Source organism: Cervus elaphus, chromosome 25 (genome assembly GCF_910594005.1).
Source record: "Cervus elaphus chromosome 25, mCerEla1.1, whole genome shotgun sequence".
Taxonomy (NCBI): Eukaryota; Metazoa; Chordata; class Mammalia; order Artiodactyla; family Cervidae; genus Cervus; species Cervus elaphus.
Window position 1 is genome coordinate 17,324,793 of NC_057839.1, and position 22,196 is coordinate 17,346,988.

Consider the following 22,196-nt stretch of genomic DNA (forward strand, 5'->3'; position numbering starts at 1 on the left):
AAAAAATTATCAGATAAATGTGCCAAAACACAGTGATATTCATTGCAGTTAAGTTTATATCAGCGAAAACTTAGGAACCTTTTATGTTTTCAATGATAGAAAATTGTTTAAATAAATTTTGTTACAGTAGAATTTGATAAAGTCATTAAAATGACGTGCATATTTCTTTACTAACTTAAACAGATGCTCAAAATACATTGTTAACTAACAGACAGAATGCAAACAATGCAATATCCTGATTTTTGTGAATGTGTAGTAATATAGAAACAGTTTATTCATGGAAAATAATATATCATGATTTTAGTGACAAAACAATCAAGGAGAAAATTTGTCAGTTAACCAGGAGATGTAGATAGATTGAAATGCTATTGAGGATAGACCCGGAGGACCAAAATGATGATCTTTTGAATTGAGGCTACTGGTGATTGTAAAGTAATACAAATCCTGTGTTGGTAGGCCTTTTATAACTTACATAGAAAGTTTCAATCTTGTCAGGTAGATCAACATTTTGCTATAATAGTTTGGAGACTGTTTTGCAAAATCATTCTTTGCTAACTATCTTTATGCTTCCCAGTAGAAAAATCCTAGTAGACTGAATGGAAAATTCATATTATAATGTGAATAACCAGAGTTGTGTTTTACAGTTTGAAGGTAAATCTTTGTTTCATCCCATGAGCAAAAACATGGGTAGCCTGTGACATAAGACAGGAATTAGTAGCTAAATATGTCTAATATTTATTAAACAAATAATTGACATATCTTTGAGGACTAATGTATAAGGTATTCACATAATAATAATTATGTCCCCATATCAGATAATATACATATGGTTAGTCTTGCATTTTAGGAGTTCAAAAATATTAGCAAGTAACTTTTCCAAGATAGTTAAGGTCATTTGGATAAAGAGATAAGTATTATAAAACATGCAACTTGGGGAAAAAATATAACTTGTGAAGTGAAGTTCATAAATTGAATCAAATTTGCTGTTTAAAGTAGTGTTGTGGACTGAATGTGGTCCCCTAAAATACATATGTCATCATCTTAACCCCCAGGGTTATAGTATTAGGAGGTAAGACCTTTAGGAAGCAATTAGATTAGATGAGGTTTTGAGGGTAGAGCCCCCATGATGAAATTGGTGCCCATATAAGATGGCAATACCAGAGCGCCCCCCCCCCCCCTGCCATGTGAGGATATAGTAAAGAGGTGGTTGTCTGGGAATTGGTAAGAGGGCCTTCACTAGACCTAGGATCTGCCAGCACCTTGATCTTGGACTTGCTAGCTCCGGAAATATGAGAAATAAATATTTGTTGATAAAGCCACTCAGTCTCTGGTATTTTGTTACACAGCCCAAGCTGACTAATTCAGCAGTTGGCACTGAGAAGTGGGGTAGGTTTAAAACTGGGTGGTGTGTAAAGACTGAAAAAGTTTTAAGGTGCCTGCTAGAAGAAGCTAAGTTGCTATGAAGGGGATTTTAAGGGTGATTCTGGTGAGAGCTCATAAAAAGAGGAGAGTTAGTTGTAGAGAAAGCTTCAATGTTCTTAAAGAATACATAATTGTGAGCAGAATGTTGATAAAAATATGGATAGAAAGACCATTTTGGCAATGTCTCTGTCAGAAGTGAGGGTTATTGGACAATGGAGAAAAGGTGAATCTTACTGAAACTTGTCATAAAGTGGCAAAAAAGCCTGGCCAAATTATGTTCGTGTTCTAGTTCGTGTTCTAGTTTGTAGAAGGTAGAACTTGTGAGAAAAGAAATTGGATATTTAGCTGAGAAGATTTCTAAGCAAAGCATTGAAGGAGTGCCTTAGTCCTCCTGACTGCTTAAAATAAAATATAAGAAGAGAGAAATGAAGAAGGAATTATTAAACAGAAAAGAATCTGGACTTCAAGATTTGGAAAATCCTCATCCTGTCCAAATTGCAAAAAGTGAGGAAACATGTTCAAAAGAGAACACTAAGTGTGTGGCTGACTGAACCATTTGACAGAGTAGTGTGGTTATAAGCTACAGACCTCTTCAGCCATCTAAACAGTCAGGAATAGAAATGGGATTATACCAGGAAAAAATTGCCAGCGGGGACAAAAGGAAACAGAAAATAGGATGGAATGAAGGAAAGCTGTGAATGTGAATTATCCTTCAAGAAAAGGGAAGAAAGACCCTAAAGACAATTCAGAGACCAGCAGGGCTACTTCTCCCACCACAGGCCCAGACTGTGCAGCCTGGGAAGCAAGACTGCCTCTACCTGGTTTCAAAGGGCAAGGCTTTGCCCTGCAGAGCTGCATGGGAGGGCCTTCACAGAAAGCTGAGTGGGTGAAGCCAGGTGGGCGGCACTCTGCCAAGTTGAAGAGGTGAGGCCACCTCAGGAAGCCGTGGGATGATACCACCATCCCAGTGGTTCTAGAAGGGAGAACATCATATCAGAGAGCATCATCCTTAAGCCTTAAGGTCTAATAGCATTTGCTTGCTACATTTTAGACTTACTAGGGACCCATCACCCCCTTCTTCCTTCTGATTTCTACCTTTTGGAATAAGAACATCTATTCTATGACTGTCCTTCCATTTGGAAACACATAACTTTTCTGATTTCAAAAGTCACAATTGAAAACGAATTTTGCCTCAGGATGAATTATGCCTAGAGTCTCACCCGTATCTGATTTAGCCGATACTTAGGTAAGACTCTGGACTTTAGAGTTGTTACTGGAATGCATTAAGACTTTTGAGGTTGCTGTGATAGAATCAACATATTTGGACATGAGAAGGACATAAATTTTGGGGGTAGGAATGAAATGTTATGGACTGAATGTATGTCCCCCCTGGAGTGCTGTAGTCCACGGCCATGGGGTCGCAGAGTTGGACACGACTGAGTGCCTGAACCACACCCCTCATTCCAGTGTTGAAGTCCTAATCCCCAGTATGATGATATTTGAAGGTGGAGCCTTTGTGAAGTAGTTAGGTTTAGTTGAGGTCATGAGTTCTCATGATGGGATTAGTGCCCTATTAGAAGAGGAAGGGACACAGAGCTCTCTGTCTCTTCATGAGCAAGTACCAGTGAAAGGTCATGTGCACACACTAGGGACAGTCAGCAGTGTACGAGCTAGAAAGTGGGCTCTCACCAGACAGTGAATCTGCAGCTACCTTGACCTTGGAATTCCCAGGTTCTCACATATATTAGATTAAAATAATTTTTCTCATTATTTTATTACAGTTTTTTTAGAACTGAGGTCATTTTTTTATAATAAGCCTTAGTACATGAAAAGAAAGCTGAAAAGTGCTGTGTCACCATCACTTGGCTTTTGCCACCACATCTAAGAGAACAAAATGAGACAGCACAGTACATAGGACGTTCTCTTTGGAAGTTAGTCTGTGATTTGGTGTTAAACAAATGAGACTCAAGGTTTAGATTTTGATTCATTTCACTTTCAAAAGTAAATCATTGAAAGGAATGCTTCTTTGCATAAGTGTTTCACTTGCATAAGAATGAAATGTAGTTTTTGAAGAGAGGTCTGAAGAACCCACCCAGGTATTACATCACTGTAAGGTAGTGCTATATTTTACAGACTTTAAAATGGAGCTTCATGATGTGTTTTGGTCAGTTTCCTCTGATAGCCCTGTCTAGCCAAAGTGATTAGAAGATTAAACAGTTTAAAGTATCCACAAAAAAAAGTATACCAGTGTTACAGTAACAGATATTTAGCTAACTCTGGTTTTGATCTTGCTTAGTCAGTTCAACCTGATGAATTGAGGGTAAAGAAATGACAGTGTATGCATTCATCTACTCATTCAAAAAGATCCCTGATTTCCTTTAGGTATCTGGCTTTATCTAGAATCCTTTTGATAACTTTTCTTAGCTCTTTTTCACCTGCCTTGATTGAGCCCTTAATTATTCTTTCATGAAAAGAAAACAACGAAAAAAATACCATAGTGAAAAAGTGCTATTTTTCTATCTAAATTCAGAATCTGGAAAACCTTTTCTAATCGTATTTCAGCTTTTCTCTCACTGCTTAGGACTCCAGTGTATTTCTTAGCCTAGCCTGTAGTTTAGACAAAGGCCCAAGTTTGGGGACTCCTGCCATATTTGGGTTGGTCAAGATTTATTAGAGATTGATAAGGGTGCTGAGAGTATTATTTTTGTGTTACTGTATCACCTCTTCCTTCCATCAGCCAGGAATTTTTATTGTCAGACTGACCTAAGCTAATATGATAAGGCATACTCTTAGGGTTTGGTGAGTGTATGGTATCAACTGTAATGAAGGGAAGTTTTAGATCAAATTTCATTAAGCATACAAATATTTATAAAGTAAGCAAGGAGTCAAAAAATAGTTCATACTCCTTGTGTTATATGTTGGATGACATTTCAGCTGTTTTGGTGCTCTTTGTGTGAAAGAATGAATTGCATGTGTGCATGAACATATTTTAGGGACAGAATTCTATTACTCTTAGAGTTGTCCGTTAGTGCTGTAATACTCAAACCACTGAGTGGACACACGGGACAAATCTTAGAAGTTTTACCCTAGTGTACAGCCTGCAAAGTTTGCTGAATTATTTTAAGTGTTCATGAAGAGTAGTAGAGTACTTCTGTGATCTTTCGACCAATCTACAGATCTGGAGCATCATTAATTTTTTTTTTCAAGGAAAAACACATTTTCAACATTTGTTGTTGCTTTTCAGTTGCTAAGTCATGTCCAACTCTTTGCGACCTCATGAACTGTGGCATGCCAGGCTTCTCTCTCCATCACTATCTCCATGAATTTGCTCGGATTCATGTCCATTGAGTCAGTGATGTCATCCAACCATCTCATCTTCTGTCACCCCTTTCTCCTCTTTCCCTCAGTTTTTCCCAGCATCAGGGTCTAGTCCAGTGAGTCAGCTCTTTGCATCAAGTGGCCAGAGTATTAGAGCTTCAGCTTCAACATCAGTCCTTCCAATGAATATTCAGGGTTGATTTCCTTTAGTATTGACTGGCTTGATCTCTTTACAGTCCAAGGGACCCTCAAGAGTCTTCTCCAGCACCACAGTTCGAAAGCGTCAATTCTTTGGCTCTCAGCCTTCTTTATGGGCCAACTCTCACATCCATATGTGACTACTGGAAAAACCATAGCTTTGACTATATGGACCTTTGTCAGCAAAGTGATGTCTCTGCTTTTTAAAACACTGTCCAGGTTTCTTTCTTTCTTTCTTTTTTTTAAATATATTTTTTAATTGAAGGATAATTGCTTTAAAGAATTTTGTCGTTTTCTATCAAACATCAACATCAGTCAGCCATAGATATACATATGTCGCCTCCCTCCCATTTCCATCTTCATCTCACCAATACAAAGCCCTTGTTTGAGTTCCCTACGTCATACAGCAAATTCCCATTGGCCATCTATTTTGCATATGGTAATGTAAGTTTCCATGTTACTCTCTCCATACATTTCACCACTATCTAGGTTTGACATAGCTGTTCTTCCAAGAAGCAAGTGTCTTCTAATTTCGTGGTTGCAGTCACCATCTGCATTTATTCTGGAGCCCAAGAAAATGAAATCTGACACTCTTTCCACATTTTCCTGATCTATTTGCCGTGATGTGATAAGACCATTATCTTAGTTTTTTGGGTGTTGAGTTTTAAGCCAGCTTTTTCACTCTCCTCTTTCACCTTCATCAAAAGGCTTCTAGTTCCTCTTCACTTTCTGCCATTAAAGTGGTATCATCTGCATATCTGAGGTTATTGATATTTTTCCTGGTAATCTTGATTCCAGCTTGTGATTCATCTAGCCCAGCATTTCAAATAACGTACTCTGCATATAAGTTAAATAAGCAGGATGACAGTATACAGCCTTGACATACTGCTTTCCCAATTTTGAACCTGTTCATTTTTCCATGTCCAGTTCTACCTGTTACTTTTTGTCCTACATACAGGTTTCTCAGAAGGCAGGTAACATGTATTAAACATTAATAGGCTAGTTATCAGTTATCTCTTGTGTTGATAATCAGAGGCCCGTATAGCCAAAATGCTTTCTGATTAAATCTTGGCTAAATAAAAATTTATTAGGCTTCCCTGGTGCCTCAGACAGTAAAGAAATCTGCCTGCAGTGCAGGATACCCAGATTCAATCCTTGGGTCAGGCAGATCCCTGGAGAAGAGAGTGGCAACCCACTCCACTGTTCTTGCCTGGAATTTCCATGGACAGAGGAGCCTAGTGGGCTACAGTCCATGGGGTCTCAAAGTGTCAGACATGACTCAGCGACTAATACTTAGGGAGGATGTAATAGAGTATACATTGCCTGGATAGTTCGGTCGTTGGAGCATCAGAGTTTTAATCGGAGGGTCCAGAGTTCATGTCCCTGTTCAGGTGCTAAGGCCTCATATTTTTTTTTTTAGGAGACTTCCCTGTAGCTCAAACAATAAACAATCTGCCTGCGAGGCAGAAGACCAGAGGTCGATCCCTGGGTTGGGAAGTTCCTCTGGAGAAGGGAATGGTAATCCACTCCAGTATTCTTGCCTGGAGAATTCCATGGACAGGGCTACAGTCCATGGGGTCGCAGAGAGTTGAACATGACTGAGCAACACACACACACATAGTAAAAAGAGTAAAAATCATTATATTCTCCCCACTCTTGCACCTCCCACTCTCAGATACCCACCATTTACCTTCCACACTTATCTGTATGCAAACTTAATCTGTATACACATTCATATAAACATACTTAAAAATGTTTCCTATTGTGCAAACTTATTTTTAAGTTTCTTTTGCCTATATGAAAAAAAAAAAACCTGCTTGGCATTCAGGGTATTTAATACTGTAGCCTTCCCACAACAACTCCCCAAATTCATATTCTGATATTTTACCCTATACTTTGAGTGTTTCAGCCTCTCTCAACTTTTCATGGTTCCCTGCACATGCCATACCCTTTCCAAACTCTGCTTCTTTGACTATTTTGTTATCTACCTAGAATGCATTTACTTTTCTATTTTATCTATCTAGATCTTTGAAATCCATTTCAGATGTTATGTTCTATATGCATCTGTTTCCTAGTTTTCTATTACGGAATCTTTCCTTCACCTGTATTTCCACAGTATTTTGTTCATAACTTGATAGTGACAATAATCTTAATTATAATAACTAGCAAATATTGGCTCTGTTATGTGTAAGTTTAGCTTTTTAACATTTATTTAATCATCTTTTCACATTTTGTAACTTATCTGCTTATGTGTCTTTTCCCAAATAGACTATAGCATACTTGTTCATTTTCAGGTTCAAGTATGTGGCACTATATCTGGGCACATGCTAGGTACTCAGTACATCTGTATATAAAAGAATGAATATAAAAATGTTGCTTTTAGTACTTGATATTATAGATGAAGCGTAGGTCATAATTGTTCTCTGTGAGTATATAATAGAGAAGGATAGAGTGTGAATTGAATGAAGAAGCCAATAAGAAATGATGTCTTTTCTCTACAGAATGGCTTATAGAAAATTCTATAGATATATTAAAGGATTGGAGAAAGCTGAAGAAAATGCAAATAGAAATATCTTAGTCTAGGATGCTTTAGCTTTTATTATTGGTGTCTTTAGCCTTTGTGTAAGTATTTTTGCAGTCATGACAGAATGAAATAATATTCATCATGAGTGTAATATAAAGGGTATAGGCAAAATGAGAACAAGGAAAGAAGATAAGAAAGGACTGCTAAGAGGTGGAAATATAAGTTGTTTGTGCTTTTCAAATTTTTTGCTTAATTTGACCCATAAAATAATTTTGAGAAATGATGTACCACTTTTCATATTTTAAATCTAAAATACTTTTAATTGCAAGTTTAAGTAGCTACAGAGACTATAGCTAAAAACATATATTGTGCATATGCTTCAAATAAATTTTTTCAAAACCTTGGAGGTGCCTGTTTCATTGTCATGAAAAAATGTCTATGTAAAATCTAACTGGCTACATCATTCCTGGAGAGGGAAATGGCAACCCACTCCAGTATTCTTGCCTGGAGAATCCTAGCGACAGGGGAGCCTGGTGGGCTGCCGTTTATGGGGTCGCACAGAGGCGGACACGACTGAAGTGACTTAGCAGCAGCAGCACATCATTCCTAGCCTCCAAACTACTTAGCTAAGTCAAACTTTGATGTCTTTATTTTTTAGATCAAATCAGCCTGTTAATACACTCCATGACAACCATCTCACTTCTGAATTCTAGTTATGAGATAGATAGATAGATTTACTTATAAACAGTCAGACTGACAGACACAGGATCTTCCCAGGATGAAACAAGCATCATCCCCTTCAGTTTTTCTTGCTTTTCACATAAAGGATTGTCCTCTAGGATCAGTGCATTCTTGAATTACCCACTTGCATTATACTCAGGAGACTTTTATCCCCAGGGGAACAATGCACCGTGACAAGGTTTGGGATGGGTGAGAAGTATGCTTTCTTTTTTTTTGTAAAGTAGAAACAGGATAATTATGAAAAGTGAAAGAGGGACAGTATATTGGTGACTTGCAGATGCATTTTCAGCAAATCAACTTTAGGAAAGGGTACAAATGGAAACTAATGATTTGGAAATAGGCTCCGTTTAACAGGTAATGGACTTCGCTGGTGGCTCAGACGGTGAAGCGTCTGCCTACAATGTGGGAGACCTGGGTTCGATCCCTGGGTCGGAAAGATCCCCTGGAGAAGGAAATGGCAACCCACTCCAGTACTCTTGCCTGGAAAATCCCATGGATGGAGGAGCCTGGTAGGCTACTGTCCACATGGTCGCAAAGAGTCAGACATGACTAAGCGGCTTCACTTCACTAATAGGTAATGCATTTGTATCTGCGTTACCAATGAGACGTCTGTTTATGTTATGTTGAAGACTGCTGGTTTGGGTGGTGTCTATGTAATGTCATAGGCATTACACATATAATCACAAGATAAATTGATTGTGACACCCAGAATATATTTTTTGGTGCTTTGATAAGTACACCGAGTACCCTCTGTCTTATATTCAAGAGTGTACTAGGTACTGGTATCTATCTCATATTTAAGAGTGTACCAGATACTGCGATCCTGTGGTTTACTAATTACAGGAAAAGAGAGGGCGTGAATGTGTGAATGGTCAGAACACAAAGTTATGCAAGAAGAGAAGAAATCCCTTTTCTCAGTCATCAAGATCAAGATTTTGAAATTCAAAAGTAGGCAAAAGGAATCTTCAGGGATTTTAATGAAATAACCAACAGTATAATATTTGTTTCTTGAAAATACATTTTGATCTGATGAACAAGAATGAGACTGATCATTAACCCCTTCTTCAAGTGTTACGGACTAAACATTTATATACAATAAAAAAACACTTTTCCAACTTAGATTTTACTGTAGTTGGTGAAAGTTTATTCTTTTTTCCAAAAAAGCTTTTGATTTCTAGCATAAATTGTAGGCAAACAAAAATGTTCAGTCTTTTTAACTTTATTTTTATTTTCATTTTAGTACTTTGAATACTTTTGATTTAAGAGATTAGATTAAAAAGATATTATAAAAGTACTTAAATGTCTGCATCAATATTGATTTAGCATTCTAAATGTAATATACATTAAAATATGCAGTATTATGAATTCCATTTTTTATATTGAGTTTTAATGTAGTACAACATTGGAATAAGTATCTGACCAACATTAGGAAAGCTTTCTATTGAGCTATTTTTTTAGTTCTTTGTAAAATGTTTGTGTTTTAACCACACTAAATTATTGGTATACAACTAGGAAAACTATATGATATCAATTTTATTCCCATTGTTGTTTTGCCCTATTTTTTAAAAAAAAAAAAAACAAGAACCTGTGTTAGAGTCGAAGGAATTCCACATATTGCTTATAGCTCAGAAGTATAAAATACCGTCTGTGGCTATAATAAAACAAAATGTTCCAGCAGGTCCAAAAGATATTGGGAATAAAAAGCCACCCGTTTGCTTTTTGTAGAAGCAGTAGCAATCTGCAGACAAGCTATTCTAGCTTCAAAACAGTATGGTAGATGGTTTTATGAAACTTGCAATTACAGAAATCCACTTTAACCTTTCTTTCTTACTGGCAGGTGTCCCACTGGCTCGCAGCCAGAGGCTGTGAGTGTAGTGCAGCCGGCGTGTCCCCCAGAGTGCTGAAAATGCGACACTCCAGCTGGCTGTTTATAATTGCACTGATTGTGGTCTGACAACCAGAGCTACATGAAAGAAATGTGATGAATATACAAAATATTCAAAAAATTTGATCAGATTACAAATTTCATTTCTCTTTTTTCTCCTCTATAGATATGATATCTGCACTTATAAAAATAAGCCCTGTGGAACACTGGGTAAGTTTTTTTATAAAGGGAGGATAGTTCAGATTGTCTTTTTGGTCCAATAGTTTTACTTTTTAATCATTATTAATTTGGTAATTTTCGTTTCTGGCACATCTGAAATTATTCCTATAAAGTATTAAACCTGACCTTTGTGGATATGTCACTGATTAGGAAACAAGTAGAATGATGATTAAAAACAGATTAGAAGGTGTTTCAAAATTATCACACAGTAATACTAAATCAAAAGTTACCACTCATTTTCATATAGTCCATCTCTGTAATGTATTTTCCAAAAATACTGAGAGTTTGAGGGCAAATTAAAGCACCTTCAAATCTCAGGAAAGGAAAGGAAAAAGAAACTTGGGAGATACTTCATGCAGAGACATTAAGAACAGTACTTCTTTTGGTCCAATTTTGTGGAAAGATTATGTCCTCATAAATTAAGATATTATTGGAAAATTTTATTACCTGTACAGAGAAAAATCCACTTAGAGAGAGAGCAAAATTATCTTCCTTGTTCTTCCCAAATATCATATTTTTAGGGCAGTTCTATACTATTCTAGAATTTAAAAAATTATGATTGTTGTGGAGCATAATTTCATAGTGGTTAAAAGTTAACTGCAAATACAAATGAGGGAAAATGGTAGCTTTCAAGTCAACTAAATTGTTAAGCAACTAGAATTACTTTAAAAAAGGAGTAAAAAAGGAGTCTTTTCTATGTTTTTTTTTTTTCAGTGTCATAGTGACTTTTTACAGACCTAGAAGTTAAGCAACTGAAGGTGAATTCTCTAGACTGTCTAACAAGTCTCACTTTTCTTATCTGTAAAGGAATAGTTATAAATCTGTTCCTGTGCACTTCATGAGAATTTTGAGAAGATCAAATTTAAAGTAGAGGTGGGAGAAAAGGTATTACCCAACTCCCTGAGGAGGTCAGTGAAATACCCCTTTAGAAATTAAAATTTCTCTTGATGATTTTACCTGCTTTCCCAGGCTTCTCCTTCACCATTTCCCTCAGGCCATTTCCCTCAGGATTTATGGTGAAAGAAATCCCAGTTTGCCAATGACAAGTATTATGGTGGAGAAGTTTGCTAGTTAAAATCATAACAGAGAAAGAGCTCTTTTTTCTGAGAAAGTTCACATCAGAAAGGTTTTCTTCATAGTGTTTTAGGTTAACAAGACCAACAATAATCCAAAGGAAGGGAACCGGAGCTAAAAACCAACCACTGGCTTTGACAGTTTTAGTACATTACCTTTTACAGTTTATTTAGCTCTTTGTTCTTCAATTTCCTTGTCTATGAAGTTAAGAGTAATATCTGCCCTTATGCTGCAAGGATATTGTTAAAGTCACTTAAGGAAATATAAGGGTGTTTACTATAGAAACAAACTGGTATTATTTAATGTAGAAATTATCTATACTGTTTAACTTATTCCCTCCATTATTGTGCAGATTCTGTAAGCCTTTATTAAGTGCTTAATCAGTTTTAGGTACAGTATCCACTAAATCCCAAAGAGGATACCAGCTACAGCTTGTATTCTCTAGTGAATATACTGTGAGGAAATAAATATGTAGAGCTATATTCATATGTAGGATCTGTACCTAGTCTATTCTGCTTCTTAAAAGCAGTTTTTTAATACTTGAGATACATTCTTCATTGGTACATAAATAATAACACTGCCTAATGCTTTGGGATATTTTAATGTCCAGAATCAATATATTAATACTTGGGTACATGTCAGTGTATTTTCAATCATAATATAAATTATATTTTTCAAATTATAAACTATTATAAATTTATTTTTATACTATCTCTTATGCTGAAAATTGAATTAACTGCATTATATATACATGTGTTGATTTTAATATGTGGCAAATATGTTCTCAGTACAGTTGATCAGGTTTTTTTCTTTTTGAGTGGTCTTTTTAGTAACTTTCATATTGGTTTTATGCCAGTTCTTAGATATTGTCTTGCTTAGTACTGCTGGTGACTAATTGTGACATGGCTAAGTAGATTTAAGCATGCAAACTGGCCATCAAACTGAGGAAATCTAAATGACCTGATGGTAATCAAACCCTTATTAACATAATCACACATAAAAACTGACAGCTTCAATTTTACAAGAATAGAAAAAATGGTGGGGAGTTGTAAAAAAATATATTAGCATCTAAATTATTTATTTTAGTGAAGATATACCTTGTATTTTCAATAAATTGTAGTTATTTCCCAGAACTGTTCTTTCTTAGATTGTTCTTTTAGTAGAGCTAACAATTTTATAGCAGATGCAGAAGTAAATCTGTGCTTGCAAATACACCTTGGGGAGTCATTTAGAATTCTCAATTAAAAATAGGGCTATATGGCACATACGAAACAAGAACAACAATAACAAAAAAAAGATAACCTTTTGAATAATATATTTGGGAAATATAAATAATGTTAATTTAGCAATAAATATTAGCAATTTTTTAAACCAGATTTCATAAAGTTCAAAAGAGAAACAATATTCAAATAGAGTGGCTTTATTTTTCCCATATTATGGATCATATTGAACACAATAGCTTAAAAAAGGTAATGGACTGCAAACTTTTTTGTATTTTCCCTCCCTCTCTTTTTCTCTCTGTAGAGTTTAGAAGTAATATTCATTAAATTTTTTTGATTAACCAAAAAAAAACAATTAAGTCATCTTGCCCAACTAATCCCTCTTTTTACTTCCTCTTCTTCAAGTCTCAAGACTTCTAGTTGAATGGAAGAGCAGAACAAAGTTATCACTATTAACTCTGTGAGACAGAAATTACCTCCTTCCCCAATTCCTGCCTACGCCCCAACATAAAACAGTAAGAAAAGCAAACAGTCTATTAGTAAATCTAATACTAACCTCAACTTTGTTCCAATATGGTAGTAAGTGTTGATATTTCATATTAATGGATACAATAGAAATGCAATTTCTAGAGTTTTCTTGTCAGTAAGAATATGAATTGGATAGCTTTTACCGTTCCAAATTAGTGCAACTGGGATATTGCTCCTAGCACAGAACATTGTTTATTGCATTCAGTAAGTATTAATTGAAATTAGATTGAAATTACTTTTTGTGGGAAGATAATTATTAATACCTGGGTGATGATAGTAGACTACTAATATATGACATTTTTTTTTTTACTGTTTCTTCAGTTTATTCTAAATAACTTAAGTACATATGTGTGTTAAGTATGACTTGGCATCTATTTCCTTATAACACATGAAATTTTATCTTTCACACAAATTTTTTTTTTTCTTAGCACTGTTTAAAGTTATGGACTAATCACAGAGCATGGTATTCATTTGGAAATAAATATTAAAAATTTTACATAATAAAATTCCCAAGAGAAGAATGCCTTTAGTAACATAACATTTCACCAGAATCAGTGAATTAACACCATAGTTTTTGCTTTATTACTAAAACTACTTCATTTAGGGGAATGAGAGAGGGGAGAACCACACGAATGTGTGAATGACTTTCTGTCCATTAAAATACTTAAAGAAATTGTTGCATCACTTGCAGGACTAATTTCAGAAAATTTTAAAAAAATGCAAAAACCTCCCATCTTTAACAGTTCTTTTTTCTGTTTTGAATCATTCATTTATGTTTTTATAAAAATGTCATTTTAAAAAACCATTTGGGATTCCCTTTTTTTGGTAACTAAAAAGTTGCTTGTATATTTTTATGAACCCACTAAACTTAAACAGATCTCTTTAGAAAAATAATGTGGATATATTTTGCTTTCTACAGCCTGAAGAATGTTAAAATAGAAATGCTTTCTTGAATTCCCTCTTCTGGCTCAAGTTACTAGGTGGTCCCAAGTTACCAGAAGTAAAATTTATAAATCTAACCCCTAGTCTAGACATTTTCCAGCACTGACTGCAGTTCAAAAAATATTAATGTCTAGCCGGCAAAGTGAAACTCCCCCCAGTGATTTTGCAAATGACTAGAAAGTTAACCTTTTGCCAACTGCTCCTTCTGTGCATGGAGGTTATTAAAAAGAATCCAGGCATTTATAAGTATGGGCTTTTTAAGACTGAAACACCTTGGCTTGACCCTTTGTGTCTCCTTCTGTTTATTCAGGCTTGGCCTCTGTGGCTGGAATGTGTGAGCCTGAAAGGAGCTGCAGCATTAATGAAGACATTGGCCTGGGTTCAGCTTTTACCATTGCACATGAGATTGGCCACAAGTGAGTGAGTTTAAGAAAATCAAAATAAATTTCAGAGCTCCACTTTTTTGAGCAATTCATAAATAACTACTGTGTGAAATGCCCGTACTCAACCATATTTTATGCCTTTTTGTCTGATTTCAATAGAGAGTGTTATCATTTAAGGTATTGGGATAAATCATCTTAAGAATTGGAGACTTGTTAAATAGTCTCTCTGATTCAATGATTAGTGTCCTCAGAGTAGTGAATGCACTACACTTGTTTTTTTTATATACGTTTGTAACAATTTAGCTTTACCATGATCCACTCAACACCCAATTTCTCACAGTCAAATTGTTTAAATGATCTTTCATTTCCCTAAGTGACAATAATATATATTTAAAAATCATTATTGACATCATTATCATAAAGTGTACTTTGATTTTTCACTATTCATACAGCTATGAGCATGGCCTTTTCTAGGTTTGTGTAATTACTGCTGTGCAATTTGCATTTTCAGGTATACTTGTGTGTCAGTAAAAAGCAAAATCCTGATATTACAGAGTAGTGAGATATCATTCTCACTACTTTTTAGGAGGATCTGGAGTTTTTAATATTTGTTTTCAAGAAATCTGTGCCAAAAACTATCCTATGACTTTCCCCTCCCCCAATCCACCACCCAGTCACAATAAAACCCTTACTTTATTTCAAGAAACAGGCAATAGTAAATATAAAAGCTTGCTGATGTGGAGAGAGAGAAGTTTGACTGATTTAAAAAGATAGTCAAACATTTTAAACTAAAAGAAGCAGGCTATTTGCAAGAACTTCTGATGTTGTTTGTATGACTTAAATTTTTTATAGTCTGCTTTTTTTGGTAGAAAAATGGATGCGGGAGAAGAACAAACAAAATGAATGTTTATTGTATACTTGCCTCAGAGGTCATTCCTGAGATAAATCTGTAGTTCATTTTTTTTCCCCTAGGTGAAGAGTAAACTTGGGTCAGTCTCTTGTGTTACTTTGAAAGTTGCAATTTAAATTTTACCACATTGGTATTGATTTATGTGTGAATTCAAGAAACCAACAAGTTTCAAACCTGACTTAATTCAGACACAAGGAAAAGTCAGTATTACACTTTTAATGAAGTCCTAAAATATTGGTATTCTAGTTTCCATTGCAGTAACAGCAGGGAAACAAAAGGGAAAAACCCTCTTAACCAGGCAGTTTATCTTGAACTCACTTAAAAATCTGACTCATTAATGACTGTCATAATCTTATGCAACCAGACTGAATTTAATAGGGTCTTTTAGGTTCAATTAAATTGAAAGGTTAGGACAAGTAACATGCAGCAGATGAATAATGTGTCAATGAGGGCACTATTACCTCATGCAATCACAAGTTAGTGTCAACATATGCATTACAAGCCCCATTCTTATATGCACTTAAGTAGGCAAGGTGAGGGTTTATCTCTTTTGTATTTTTTATTAGATTCTAATTGAGCTACTCTAAGCTTATTAGATTTTTTTGTTGACCTTATGGATAAATCCTTGTAATTCTTCCTAAGATGAATGGTTTGTACCCTATGTAGAAGAAATGTAAAAGAAAAGTAGAATATACCTCTTAAGATGTATGTGCCTTGGAGTAACTATTTCACAGCTAATTCTTGTTTGATGCTGTGAGGGAAAATTGGGGGAAAATCCACAAAATGCTTTATATTGAAAGCCAGAATGCTTCAATTCAAAAACGTTATTTGAAACACTAGAAATTAGCTTTTTTTCCATGTTGATTCCTATATCACTATCTCCTTATCCCTTTATCTTCAGACAGCTAGGTAGGGTGTGCTAAACATACTGCCTATTCATGGATGAAAATTCTTTTACTTGCTTCTAAGATCATAAGGTTGAACTTTAAGGAATTCAGCAGGTCAACTCTGGTACAACTCATGTCATTATTAAAATAAAGTGCTGAAACAAAATAATATGGTAAATATATCAGGTACTTTTCAGAGTATAATGAGCTCTATATAGAGTATAAGACAAAAGTTTTTATCATTTTTATCATTTAGTAAGATAAATGTTAAGTGACTATGAAAAATCTTTAATCATGAATTAGTGAGAAGTGCCTCTACTATGTTACTAGACTGTGAATATTTTGTACTAATTTTTAGGTTGTGTATTAATAGAATATGGTTTTGCACCCAGGGTATACTTACGTACTGGAGAAGGAAACGGCACCCCACTCCAGTATTCTTGCCTGGAAAATCGCATGGACAGAGGAGCCTGTTGACACTATAGTTCATGGGGTCACAAAAAATAAGACATGACTGAGCACATACACATACTTATGTGGGGATGGTATATTTTAAACAGCAGTAGATAGCTAAGACTAGACCATGTTCATTCCCTTATGCAAGCAAGAAATCAGCTTCCTTGTCAAATGAAAAACTGATCTGTATGCTTTATTTAAAGGTGTCTGGCTTTAACGCAGGCCATAAGCTATCAACACTTAATGAAACCTTAGAGAAAAGAGTCTTCTTTGATTTTTTTTTATTAATTATGTAACTGCCATCAGCTTTAGATATTGAAAAAAATTATGTTGAACAGAATTCACAAGAATTCAACCAGGCATGTATATATTGAGAAAGCTAGATAATATATTTATACTGTGCAAAAACAGATAATGTTAAAAAGAAATCTTTTAAGAAATCAATATTTTTTAGAGATATATGTTGAAATATATTGATTCAAGTAGCAAGGACATCTGAGATTTGCTTGTTAAAGAAAGAAGAAGAAAAGAGAAAGATGAAACAAAAATAATAACATTTTGAATTTGTAATCTTGATGGTATGTGGCTGGGTCATCCCATTCATTATGTTACTCTACCATTATATATGTCTGATTTTTTTTCACAAAAAATGAACAGGTTTTGCAATCATAAAACTTTTAGATTTGACTTAACTCATTTATTAATTAATAGCAATTGAGTGAACTATAATTCTAATTTTGGAAGAATTGTCGAAAGTTGTATTGAAAGCTGCAGGGATATATAAGTCTCGCTTTTGGAAATCAGTATCAGTATTTCGTCTCCAGTAGAGATATACTTTTTAAAGGAGATTGGTTAGGAGATGAATTTTTTTAAAGAAAGAGAAATGTAGCAAGACTTCAGGATAAAATTGTAAATTAGATTACTTTTGTTAGGAAGCTATTATTATTGTTCTCTTTATCCAAATTTCCCCTTTCCTGCTGTAAATATCTATGTATCTTTAATTTTATTTTTTTTATAATTTTATTTATTTATTTTTGACTATGCTGGGTCTTCGTTGCTGCATGCGGGCTTTTTCTATAGTTGTGAGTAAGGGTACTCTCTAGTTGTGCTTGGGCCTCTCATTGCAGTGGCTTCTCTTGTTGCAGAGCATAAGTTCTAGGGCTCACGGGCCTCAGTATTTGTGGCACGCATGCTCAGTAGGTGCAGCTCCTGGACTAGAGCACAGGCTCAATAGTTGTGGTGCATGGGCTTCATCGCTCTGTGGCACGAGATCTTCCCTGACCTGGGATCGAACCTGTGTCTCCTGCTTTGCCAGGCAGACTCTTTACCAATGAGCCACCATGGAAACCCCCTAAGTATCTTTAAATATTTGATCAGTGCTGTGTTTTGGGTTTTTTTTTTCTTTTTTTGGTGGATATAGAATATATAGAGACTTTATTTTTTCTTTATATATATAATATATATTTTTTTAACTTTTTGTTTCATATTGGAGTATAGTCGATTAACAATGTTATGGTAGTTTCAAGTGTACAGCAAAGTGATTCAGTTATACGTATACATATGACTATTCTTTTTCAAATTCTTTTCCCGTTTAGGTTGTTACATAATGAGCACAGTTCCCTGTGCTACATAGTAGGTCTTTGTTGGTTATACATTTTAAATATAGCAATGTATACAAGTGTGGTGTTTTCTTGATAGAAGGCTAATAATAAACACACACTAAGGTAGTTGGTACTTGAATGCCTTCGTCTAATTTTGGTATCAATATAGTGTTAGTCTTATAAAATGAGTTAAGTATTCTATTTTTTCAAAGTGTTTGCTTTCCCATGAGTAAGTTTTAAAACAGTTGGGTATAATTTGTATACAGTAAATATGCATCCATTTTGTGTACAGTTTGATGAATTTTGACAAATGTATATAACCATGTACCCATCACAACAATCAGGATATCAACATGAATATTACCTGAGAAAAGTCCCTCTGCTCCCTTTCACAGTCAGTGTCCACACTCCTACAACCTTTCCTTGGCCCCAGACAGCCACAGATCTAGTTTCTATCTTTAGAGATTAAACTCGTCTTTCCTGAAGTTTCCTGTAGTTTTAAGTAGACTTATATAGTGGGTACCCTTTTGTGACTAGCTTTCTTCCCTCAGCACAGGTTTGAGATTCATTTCATGTTGTTGTTGTGTATATCGATAGTTCTTTTTTTTGTGAAGAGTATTCCATATCATAATAGCATACATCACATTTTAGGCTATTTCTCGTCTGGAGCTATTTTAAATAGATTTGGTGTAAACATCCATGTATAAGAATTTGTATGGGCATATGTTTTCATTTCTTGGGTAGTCCTGCTGGTAGTATGGTATATATGAGTTTCACTTTATGATAAACAAACTCTAATTCAAAATGGCTGTATACCATTTTGCGTTCCCACTAGCAGTCTATGGGAATTCCAGTTACTTCAGATCCTTGCTGGCATTTATTATTATGTCTTTTTGATTTACCCATTATTATACATTTTAGTGGTATCTCATTGTGGCTTTAATTAGTTAACTATCTATTTTCTGATAAATAGTGATAATAAACATCTTTTCATGTGCATATTTGTTATTATCTTCTGAAATGTCTACTCAAATTCTTTTCCCATTTGAAAAAAAAAAAACTGAGGTGTTTCTTATTGAGCTGCAATTATTCTCAATATATTCTGGATAAAAGTCTTTATCATATATATGCAATGTGAATATTTTCTCCAAGTCTTTTGCTTGTCATTCATTTTTTAATGATGTCTTATGAAAAAGTAGAATTTTAAAATTTTGATGAAATCTTATTTATAATTTTTGTATGATTTGTGTTTTTGTGTCCTAAGAAATCTTTGTCTACTTCAAGATGGTGAAGATTTTCTTCAATATTTTTATCTGTTTTATACTTTTAGCTTTTATATTAAGATCTATAATGCACTTTGAGTTAACTTTTTTTGTATGATGTGAGGTAAGGGTTGAAGTTCCTCTTCTTCCTCATAGGAAGATCCAGTTATTTCAGTCCAATTTGTCAAAAAATTGTTGGTTTGTAGCTTTCTTTTAATTTCTTTGACTAGTTTTGGTATCAGAATAAAGTTAGTCTTATAAATTGAATTAAGAAGTGTTCTGTTTTCTAGAAGAGTTTGTATACATAAGTTTGATATTATTTCATTTTTAATGTTTAATAGACTTTACCAATGAAGCCATCTGAGCCTGGAATTTCATTTGTAGGACTATTATTAATAATTTAATTTTAAAATTAGATGTGAGATAACATTTATTTAAATCTTTGAGTCTTTTTTTTTCTTTGGTTAACTTTGTCTTTCAACATATTTGACTCTTTCAGCAAGATTACCAATTTTGTTTTACAATTATTCTTAATATTATTGTCTTTTTTAATGTCTATAATATAAATAATGACATTTCATCATTTACTCTTGATATTTGTAATTTGTGTTTTCTCCTTTTTTTCCAGCTTTATTGAGATATAATTGACATATAACATTGTATAAGTTTAAGGTGTACAGCGTGGTGATTTGATACACGTATATATTACGAAATGATTACCATGATAAGGTTAGTTAACAGATCCAGCACATCATATAATTGCTTCTTTGTGTGGGTATGGTGAGAATATTTAAGATTGATTCTGTTAGCAAATTTCAAGTATACAATATACAGTGCTTGCATGCGTGCTAAGTTGCTTCAGTCATGTCCAGCTCTGTACGACCCTATCTATGGACTGTAGCCCATCAGGCTCCTCTGTCCATGGGATTCTCCAGGCAAGAATACTGGAGTGGGTTGCCATGCCTCCTCCAGGAGATCTTCCCAACACAAAGACCGAACCTGTGTCTCCTGCATCTCCTGCATTGCAGGCAGATTCTTGACTGCTAAGCCACAAGGGAAGCCCATACAATACAGTATTATTAACTATAGTCAGCCATGCTTTCCTGAGACCCCCAGAACTTATTCATCTCATAACTGGAAGTTTGTACACTTTGAACAACAACATCTTCCCATTTCTTCCAGACCCTAACCCCCTGACAGTCCCCAGTCTACTCTGTTAGAGTTCAGCTTTTTTAGATTCCACATATATCGTGAGATCAAACAGTGTTTGTCTTTGTCTGACTTATTTCACTATCATAAAGCCCCAAGTTTCATCCATGTTGCAAATATTTGCTTCCTTTCATAGAGTCCCTTTTATTTTGTTGATTGTTTCTTTTGCTATACAGAAGGGAATGGCAGAATTTCCTTTTTATGACTGAACAATATTCCACTGTGTGAGAGGGGATGTGTATCACATTTCCTTTATCCATTCGTTCATTGGTGGATACTTGGTATGCTTTCGTATGTTGGCTGTTGTGAGTAATGCTGCAATGAAGATGAGACTTTAGATATCTGTTTGAAATAGAGATTTTATTTCCTCTGACTACATATCCAGAAGTGGGATGGCTGGATCATATGATAGTTCTATTTTTAATTTTTTTGAGAAAACTTAATACTGTTTTCCATACTAGCTATACCAATTTACATTCTCACCAACAGTGTAAAGTAGTTCCCTTTTCTCCACATCCTTGCCAGCACGTATAATCTCTTGTTAGCCATTCTAACAGATGTAAAATTATGTCTCATTGTGGTTTTGATTTTCCCAGGTGATTAGTGTCATGAGCATCTTTTCAAGTGCTTGTTGGCCCTCTGTATATCTTCTTTGGATCCAGTTTATAGTGCTGTTCAGGTCAACTGTATCCTTACTGATTTTTTACTCCTGTTTGATCTAATAGTTATTGGGAAAGGGATGTTTAAGTCTCCAATTATAGTGATGGATTTGTTTATTTCCCCATACTTTTGTATCAGTTTTGACTCAAATGTTTGACACTATTGTTAAATGCATACATTCTTGTCAAGTTTTTTGTCTCTTTGGAGAAATGATCTCTAAATTATTATTTAATATTTTTATCCTGAGAATTTCTCCTTTCTGAAGTGTTCTTTGTCTACAATTAATATAGCTTCTCCAGTTTTCTCTTGATTCATGTGAGCAAGTGTATCTGTCTCTGTCCATCCCTTTAGCTTCACTGGGTCTTTATATTTATAGTGGATTTCTTATATTCAGTATATAATTGGTTCTTATATCTTTATTCACTCTTGATAGTTTCTCTTTTAATTGATATATTTAAACCATTTATATTTAAAGTGATTATTAATATAGTTGAATTAATATCTACTATTTTTGTAACTTTTCTCTTTGTTGCAGTTTGTTTCTTTTCCTTCTCTTTTTCTCCTTTCTCTGGTTTTAACTGAGCATTTTACATGGTTTCATTTTATCTTTTCTCATAGCTTGTCAATTATGCTTCTTTTAAAAATTTTAATGGTTTCTCTTGAGTTTTAGCATAAAAATTTTATATAAAATTTATATATTTATTTATTTATTTATTTTTAATTAACTGATTTATTTAATTTTCCTTTTCCCTGAAGC

At 34.5% G+C, this 22,196-nt stretch overlaps 1 protein-coding gene across 9 annotated transcripts in view; it reads left to right on the top strand.

Annotated features, from left to right (window-relative positions):
* The window catches only part of ADAMTS6 (ADAM metallopeptidase with thrombospondin type 1 motif 6), a 283,080-nt gene that overhangs the window by 100,076 nt on the left and 160,808 nt on the right, over positions 1 to 22,196 (top strand). For 8 of the 9 annotated variants that reach the window (XR_006337768.1, XR_006337769.1, XR_006337766.1 and 5 more), the window contains exons 8-9: positions 10,255 to 10,298; positions 14,382 to 14,487. The exons of the other annotated variant lie outside the window; for it this stretch is intronic. Coding sequence is in view for 4 of the 8 variants with exons in the window: in XM_043887166.1 (XP_043743101.1) it covers positions 10,255 to 10,298; positions 14,382 to 14,487 (150 nt within the window). In the remaining 4 variants the exon portion in view is untranslated. The remainder of the gene's footprint in view (positions 1 to 10,254; positions 10,299 to 14,381; positions 14,488 to 22,196) is intronic. 9 annotated transcript variants of the gene reach the window in all.